The sequence below is a fragment of the Bidens hawaiensis genome, unplaced genomic scaffold, assembly GCF_021521415.1.
Source record: "Bidens hawaiensis isolate Kalapana, Puna unplaced genomic scaffold, B.hawaiensis_p1.1 tig00006534_1, whole genome shotgun sequence".
Classification (NCBI taxonomy): Eukaryota; Viridiplantae; Streptophyta; class Magnoliopsida; order Asterales; family Asteraceae; genus Bidens; species Bidens hawaiensis.
Genome location: NW_027491439.1, coordinates 369404 through 378123, shown reverse-complemented (window position 1 = coordinate 378123; position 8720 = coordinate 369404). Strand labels below are relative to the sequence as shown.

The 8720-nt window shown below is 34.8% G+C and overlaps 1 protein-coding gene across 3 annotated transcripts; it reads left to right on the top strand.

The window, feature by feature from the left end:
• Positions 1 to 2627: 2627 nt before the first annotated feature.
• Positions 2628 to 4929, top strand: LOC143632751 (uncharacterized). 3 transcript variants are annotated; one of them, XM_077101179.1, is made up of 5 exons: positions 2628 to 2796; positions 3711 to 3887; positions 3972 to 4059; positions 4261 to 4327; positions 4430 to 4929. In XM_077101179.1, the coding sequence occupies exons 2-5, from the start codon at positions 3716 to 3718 to the stop codon at positions 4481 to 4483; spliced, it is 381 nt and encodes a 126-aa protein (XP_076957294.1). In that variant the 5' UTR covers positions 2628 to 2796; positions 3711 to 3715; the 3' UTR covers positions 4484 to 4929. The 3 variants fall into 3 exon arrangements, 2 of the variants coding, with proteins under 2 accessions (XP_076957294.1, XP_076957293.1); XR_013153571.1 differs by lacking the exon at positions 2628 to 2796 and having other exon boundaries at positions 3636 to 3887; positions 4184 to 4327; positions 4430 to 4928; XM_077101178.1 differs by lacking the exon at positions 2628 to 2796 and having other exon boundaries at positions 3639 to 3887; positions 4430 to 4927.
• The last annotated feature ends 3791 nt before the right edge of the window (positions 4930 to 8720 follow it).

Sequence of the window (8720 nt, the reverse complement as noted above, 5' to 3'; positions counted from 1 at the left end):
CGAACCAACAACGTGACAAATTGGATGAGATAGATCGTTTTTTGGCGACTGATGGTGGTTGCTCGGTTTCAAAGAAACGACTAGCTAGGTAAATGGTGTTGACTTTTAGAGTAAATTTTTATCGATTAATAAAGTTTTAAATGCATTATAAGAAAAGAGTGTGGCGGTTCCTTATGTTGCCAATATTACATAAAGGTAGAAGAAATCAGAATTTGTATACCTTGATGGGTTGGCGTGACGGACTGTAGGCCACGATGGGTTGAGAGTACGTTGCTATGGCTCTCTGTGGCAATCAGCAGAATATGGAGAGATATCGGACAAGCAGTGTGGTTATATAGTCAGCTTTGAGATGTAGATGTAGGAAACTGATGCCAAAGAAATTTATTACTCTTAAATTCTACAGTTTTAAATTTAATCCCTTTACTTAATTGGATTGATTCTGTTTTTATTAGAAATTAAGTTACAATCACTAACCTGATAAGGTGTTTTTAATTAAAATTATTTTGTTTACAGTTAACAATATACTTAGCTTCATATGTCATAATTTTATTTATTTGTTGTTAGATGATTTTCTTATTTTACAGATTTATTTAATTTCCACTTCTTATTATTGATAGCTACATATATTTTCAAAGTAAAAAATATTCCAACATACATTAGACTCATATTCCAAACAAGATAACGAAGGAAACATTTGAAACTACTTGGAGTAGTTAGCGTATGCTATGCAATCGTGTCAGAGACAATATATGTTTCACAACTAACAACTTAACACAAAAGAGATGAAAAGAGACCGAGTTGTGAAATGAAACTTAAGCATACAAAATAGTTTAGGGGAAAGACGACACCTAAGCTAGGTGATTGGAGACCCTACGAGTATTAAACAATATGTACATAATATGCATAACACCTTGCAAGAAACGCATGCTAGATAATAAAGCGTTTGCAAAAAAATGTGTAAATAGTGTAATTTATACTGGTTATACATGTTTTCAACATTATTTTTTAATCAAATGTTCGTTACATATACGTAAATAGTCAACCTGCGTATAGTTTTATGTTCGTAGTATAAGTTTTACATATAATACATATGAAAACATAAAAAAGTTATTGTATATTAAGAGTTCTCACGATTTTTATAGCCCAAGTAAGTTTTTAAAATATTTATTCCTATATATACTTACTCTGAGACATGTGATTTACCTTCCTTATGTTAGTCATAAAACCACTCTGTAAGGAACACCGAGCACACCATTTATATATATGGAAGCCTAGCTCGCAAACGCTAGGGCCTCCATTTATCATGTACTTTAATATATTTGTTTTTATTTTTAGATAAAAGCAAAGGTTATTTTTTATTTGCTTACCAACATATTGTTATGGATGCATTGGTTTATTTTTGTTCGTTTATATATGTTTTCTTTTCTTTATTTGATTTATATTGGGACAACATAGGAATGTATAGCGTTGGTCGTAGAATTAGAAAAGCTCAACGTACTTATTATTATAACAAAAACTTTAATATCAGATTACTATCTTTTCTTATTACATGACATAATATAAAAACAGAATTGATGCTTTAAAAAATTAGTGAAAAGTTAATCAAAGTAGTAACACTAAATGTTTTTGGAAAAGAAGTTCGATATGAATACTGCCACTGACTATGTGTTAATGTTCGGTTGGTTAATCATTGGTTTTCTGCTTGTTGAATGCGTGTGTCAATGTGGGAACACGAGTTTATACAAAAGAGAGTTATTGACCTTGTGGTGCATAGTACAAACTCTAATCCTTCACCTAAGCAGCGTGGGTTCGAGCTTGTTCCCCCGCTCTGGTTTCATGCTCTTCCACGCACCCAATTCACAAATATTTTATGTTGTATTTTATTAGTTTGTTTTTTATAACAAAATTTTAAATATACCGTCACGAAGTTTTTTTTTTATTTTGTTTTTTTTGTTGTCTATTTTTAGTGTAAATTTTGTTAAAATGGAATTGCGTGTGATATTATATAAGTTATCTAACCCCTTATGTACAAGTCGTTATAGTTGTACACATCAAACGTACAATATGTTTCCACTTTTCTTTATGTTTTTCAATAGTGAGTTTACCCAAAAGTTTTAGTTTGTTTTCTAAAAGTTTCGAACACTTTCTTTTTTTGTGGTTTAACATGCCGCAATATACCCATGTGTAATACTCGTTTTTTTTATGTTTATAACAAAAACAAAAAATGACCCTAATTTTACTGAATGGGTTAGTTTTGACTTTTAAGAGGCATAATTTGCCAATGATTTATAACTTAAGCGGTTAAGGTGAGATAATCAAAAACTTTAATTTAAAATGAAGAGGTCTTAGGTTCAAGTTTCACCCGTGACAAAAAAAAAGAAAAAGGTGTTTCATGTTAGGCCATATGAGTGTGGTCTCAGTCGCTCGAGAAATGAAGATGAATGAGTAGACTGGTGATCCGTCATTCATCCAAATTAAGCGTTAAAAAATGGTGCCTGATTTCATCCGATATAATCTACGAATTACAAAGAGTTTGTGAGGAGTTGAATTACCGAAAATACCATCGCCGACAGGTTGTTTAAAAGGCAATCAACAATAAAGAACATTAAAGTCATATACTTTTCACTTATCCACATAATATCCACGTCAGACAGACAGAGACCATGAACTAAAACACGACACCGACCCACCAATCGAATATTCTTCCATTCCAGACGTGACTATAAATACATAATACATACTTCCTCACCAACCTTCTTCTCTTCTTCTTTTGCCGATCCAATTAATTTCCAACTGGTACGCCTTCTAACTATTATTATTTTATTTTTTTAAATTACAATTGACTCATATTCTTGGTTAATTATCGAAATTGGTTTATGGGTTTTGGTGGGTTTTATCTTTTATTTGAGTTTTGGTGTTCTTGATGTTTAATTCTTGAGTTTATATCGAAATGGTTAATAAAAGTTGTGTTCTTGATGTGGGTTTTGTTTAATTCTTGGGGTTTTAGTGAATAATGTGATGTATTGTTGCGTTTATGATGTGGGTTTTGCTGGGTTTTATTTTTAATTAATTAATTTGATATTTTATGGGTTTTATATATTTGGGGGTTTCGGTGAGCAATGTGCTATATAGCTGATTTCTTGATTTAAAATATATGTGAATGTAATTCTTAATTAGTTTGATTAGTAAACAATAGTACCAAAGTAATATCACTAATATGTGAATAAAAAATATGAAATTAACTGCTAAATATCGGTTTCGGGTTTTAATTTGGGGTTGTTTATGGGATTTTGGTAGATGTAGTGTTTATTATTAATAAGTAGTTGGTTGGTGCCCAATGGCGAAGCCCCGGCCTCTCCGTTTTTTTGCGCAGCAGCGTAAATTTACTTGTTTCCGTCCAACATTTTTTATACTTTGTGTAAATTTACCCGTTTTCAACTGAAAATTTGATCCCGGTCCCCCATGTTTGTTTTCGTCCGCCCCCCTCGAGATCTTCATCCAAGCTTCGCCACTGTTGGTACCTTCAATCAAGATGGTGGGTATTCATGGTATTGATATTAGTATTTTAGCAAAAAAATATATAATTGTTTTTTGAGTTTTTTTGTTCTTTCTACATGATTCTTGATAATCTTTGCAAATAAAGATCATAGTTAGCAAATTACTAATTATTATGTGAATGTTACTGAGCTACAAAGATGTTAATGTCACAGTGAAAATGATGGAAGTCGACACAAGTTCACAAGCTAACGGTATCATGACAATGGAAGTCAGTAACAGAAGTACAAGATCCATTGAGAAGCGACCGTTGGAGAACCCGACACCTAGAAATGAAGCAAAAAAGAACCCGGAAGCCGATGAAAGTAGCACCCCTGTGTTTATTAATCATGGTAAATCTTTACTTCATAAAGATTATTTACGTATGAATTGATTGAAAAACAAGGTTATTTACGTATGAATTGATTGAAAAACAGGTGCAATTGCTTGGAACGAAGGTAGAAAGAGATGGGTCGGAGACCAATCTCAAAAACCACAACATTTGCCAAAAGATCCAATCATAAGGTAGCTACAAAATTATAGTTTTCTATGACTTAGTTGCGGTTATTCAGAAATTTAATAATTTCGTACAAAATTATATAATTTTATGTGGTATTGCTGTTTATAATATTTATACATAATTTCAAAGGTCTAAAGAATGCTTGTACATATTTGGACCGTTTGACCTTAAAAGTCAAACTTGAACCTTTTCATCTATGTATGCAGCTGGTCAGCAACTTACGAAGACTTGCTTTCAACGAGCAACAGATTCTCTGAGCCGATTCCTTTATCCGTAAGAATCTTTCTTTATAAAACTGAATCCATGAACCTAGTATTTTCTGATGTTGGCTTATTTTTCGACATTTTTTAAATTTATATTTTTATAAACTTGCAGGAGATGGTAGATTTCCTTGTTGATATCTGGGACACCGAAGGTTTGTTTGATTAGCCGATTAATCAGAAATCAATGATTAACCGATTTAGGTGTTTCTTGATGTTAAAATCAAAGAGATATTAGACTATAGTTATGTTTTTTTTTCTCCCGAAGGGAAACTTAATAGTTATTAGTTATGTAGCAAGAAGTGAAGAAACCATTTAATCATAGTACTCTGATTGATGCAACTTTGTGCACAAGTGTCCGAAACAGGTCAAACCGAGGACCTGTTAGGGTCAACGTGTCGTTACTTAGCTGTTGACCCGTGGTTAGGACACGTTTCTTAATTTTGATTTTAATTGTAAAGATGCCGTTTTGAACTCTTCCCTTGATTGTGGGCATGATTTGGGTGTTCAAATGGAGTGTACGCAATGTTCATTGCATTTTTGGACCAAAGTTGCTTTTATTTGGGTTATTATAGGTCTTAATTTGGATGACAGTTGCCTAATGGCTAAGGTTAACAACCGATTTTTGTCAATTGCCTATGGATAATACTTGATGTTTTATGGATAAAAATAATTATAGTTTGTAAGGAGTATCTCACCTAATAGAAATTAAGGTTTGCTCACACTTGTTACAAAAATTACTCAAATTTTAATATTGTTTTATCGTTGTAAATTATGTTTAATGTTACTTTTTTTTTTAAATTAAGTGACAAAGGTGAATACTTTTTTTCAGCTTTAACATTCGTGAAAGAAAAAAAATAAAATCATCAAAGTATCAAATAAGTTTGACAGAATTACAAATTTTGTCCTTTAAAATAAGACGAATTACGGTTCATGTCCTTTTCTAAGTTTTCTTGCAGGCGGTGTACTTTAAACTTTTTTTCCTACAAGTTTTGTCCTTTACGCTAACTGGGTTAGAAAAAGTCAGTTAAATGCCCTCACGTGAGACGCATGTGAGGGCATTTTTGTCTTTTCGTCTACCTGCAACTTCTTCTTCCTCTTTTCTTCTTCCCCCTATCTCTCCTCTCATGTGCATCCACCATCACCACCCACCTTCTTCTTTCAACATCCAAAACCCCACCACCACCTGTTGCCGACTGCCACCACTACCCACCACCTACCGCCGCCACCATCACAACTGGTAATCGATGGCACCGTCCATGTTATCCATGGCAGCGGCGGCATCTTCTCGCTCAAGAAACGTGACAAAGCCAAAGGAGCGGTGCTTCTGTGTGGCCTGATCTAACGGTGTCTTGACATCCTTAACGGTGTCTTGACATCCTTAACGGTTTCGTTTACTTCCTCCGCCAGCCCACCTAATCAAATATTCAATTACAGGTATGAGTATGAATATGAATATAGAACTAGGGAAAAGGGTGTGTTTCTTACCGACGTAGAGGGTGTTCCTCTGCACCTGTTGGTTCATTCTTTTCTTGTCTGGAGGAACACCGTGACTCAAGTCTCCTACTAAATATTGACGAAACCCGGCCCGACTGAACAAACCTAGAGACGGCTGGCTAATCCAATGGAAGGGTTTTCTTCTTTCTTTCTTTTTTCCAGGTCAAAACAGGTTTCAGGTTGAAATTGAATCGGAGGGTTTCTTGACGGATTCGGAGCGATTAAGGGTGGAATTAGGTGAGGGTTTTAGTGGGTAATCGATGGCTGAGGTTGAATTGATGGTGTAAGATCGGTTGTAGATTGAGGGTTGTTTTTTGTGGTGATCGGAACCGATCATTTTTAGGGTTTTCGATTGAATTGAAATGAATTTGGATTGGGATGATGATGGTTTGATTTTGTGGGTGAGATTGAAGGTGATGGTGGCGGCGGTAGGTGGTGGGTAGTGGTGGCAGTCGGCAACAGGTGGTGGTGGGGTTTTGGATGTTGAAAGAAGAAGGTGGGTGGTGATGGTGGATGCACATGAGAGGAGAGATAGGGGGAAGAAGAAAAGAGGAAGAAGAAGTTGCAGGTAGACGAAAAGACAAAAATGCCCTCACATGCGTCTCACGTGAGGGCATTTAACTGACTTTTTCTAACCCAGTTAGCGTAAAGGACAAAACTTGTAGGAAAAAAAGTTTAAAGTACACCGCCTGCAAGGAAACTTAGAAAAGGACACGAACCGTAATTCGTCTTATTTTAAAGGACAAAATTTGTAATTCTGTCAATAAGTTTTATGATTGTTTCAATTAAGTTTATTTGTAAAAAGATTCACTATAGTAACCAAATTTTGTATATATACCATGTATATTACTTACATTTTTTTAAGATTTAAAATTTATAAAATAATTTACAACAATAGAATTTTATTAAAGTAATATGAAATTTAATTATTATTTTGTAATTTTATTCCTTATTTTTATTACAAAGTTAGAAGACTGAAAATTTGAATTTATCTTCACTTTGGACTTGGTTATAATAATTTGACTTGTTATCACATCTTCTATGCTTGTTGCATTTACAAAATATAAATGATATAAAATAAAGATAACCTAAAGGTGTTTCGATGTTGGGAATATTTTTTAGTCATATGGACTCTCTTCAATGTCCATCAACTTTGTTTCTCCCCACAAATTCTATCTTCAAGGTCCGTAGAGACTAGAGATATTTGGTGATACGGATCACCTATTGTGAATTGTCTCATAATTCTATCTTCAGTGTCCGTAGAGATATTTTGTTAACACGATGTCCTCTATTACAATTGATGCCGTGACAAGTTCATGACTATACAAGATAATTGCAAATTGCATGTGTGTTATTTTGTTGTAAAAGTATATATATCTAAACAATTTTTTAAACACTTTTATCATAAAACCCATGTCTCAACTATTAAATTCTTTAATAAGAAGGAAATAATTAAAGTTTTCAACTATCAAATGTTTAAAATTTATAACAAGAAGAAAATTAAATTCTTTTATAAGACCCATGTCTCAACTATTGATTTTATTTCTACTTTTTACCATACTAAAACAGAAATCATGAGTTTGATTTTAAGTATCTTTTATATTAATTTTATACCATTCTAATTTGTGAAGCATCACACATTCTTTTTAGGCTAATTTTATTCTTAATTTAGGCTGATTTTAAATACAATTCATTAAGCTCATACTATTTTAATACAATTTTATACTGAATTTGGGTTGATTCTGACGATTTCAATATGATTTTTTAGCTGCTTTTAAACTTATTTTAGACTCATTTATTAGACGTGTGTCAGACTAACTTTTATCCCCAAAAACTATAAACCTTTTAGTTTATTCTGACGTTTGCATTCGAAATCGAATGTTTTACTTCATCTTCGGTTCTTAAAATGGTTTAGCCAGCCATGCCTTGTTATATTACTGAAGAAACACTAAATGACCCCGGCAGATTACGGATAATCTTAGGGTTAAGTAGATGTTTCACACGAGGGTTAGGTCCGGCAAAGATGGTTATTCTTCTCGACCTGCAAAACAGACACCGGGAGCTCGTCACTGAGAAGGGGGGGGGGTTCCTCCTTGTGACCACCCTCCGGAGTGAGAATCAGATTAGATTGCTCTGAATATAAATGTATATTGAGAGAAATAGCTAGAGAGAAGATAAGATGATATGAGATCATAATACCGTTCCAAGGTGTTGGAGTATTTATAGCCGAAGGTAGGTTTCCAAGCAGGTACGGCCAGCTGTATAATATTCCTTTTCCACCAACTACGGGCTATGTTCGTGCCACGATGGGAGTTGGTGGGTAGGCAGCGGCTGATGGCGACGTTTTGTACTGGAGCGTGCTCCTCCTCGTACTATTATCGGTAAGCTGTCACCCTGTGATTGGTTCATGGGTCGCTTTTACCAGATCTTGTCTATTTGTCCATACCTTGGTAGGTATAGTACAAAAGATCTTCTGGAAGCGTACGGACTGGCTCTTTTGGGCGGGAATATTCCCGCCCTGCTCATTCATTCTTCAGGTGACATTGCTGAAGTATGAGTTAGTGCCTTATGCGTGTAGCTTTACTGTTAGTGCGGGTAGCCTTCCTTCTTGGTTTGTACCTACAGCTGCGGGAACAGGCAGGGTACTGTACCAAGGGAGGCTTTTCTGCGGGAACAGCTGGCTTACTGCGTGTAAGGTCTTCATCTCTCTGAGCATGGTGGATCCTGCGGATCCAGTTGGTCTTTGCGCAGACGTACCTCTTTAAGGTAAGTCTTGCGGGTCCAACTGGGCTTTGCTGGGACCTACCTCTTCAAGTCCCCCCAGTCCATTGTTCTTCTCATGAATTTTTAATAAGTGAGGTGAACTTTTGGACTTTAAGCAAGGGGTTTTGAAAAGGGGGTTTTCGTTT

Coding starts and splice junctions, on each gene's coding strand:
- LOC143632751 (XM_077101178.1), top strand. CDS start 3,677: ATGTTACTGAGCTACAAAGATGTTAATGTCACAGTGAAAATGATGGAA. Junction 3,888..3,971: donor CCCTGTGTTTATTAATCATG/GTAAATCTTTAC, acceptor ATTGAAAAACAG/GTGCAATTGCTTGGAACGAA. Junction 4,328..4,429: donor CTGAGCCGATTCCTTTATCC/GTAAGAATCTTT, acceptor ATAAACTTGCAG/GAGATGGTAGATTTCCTTGT.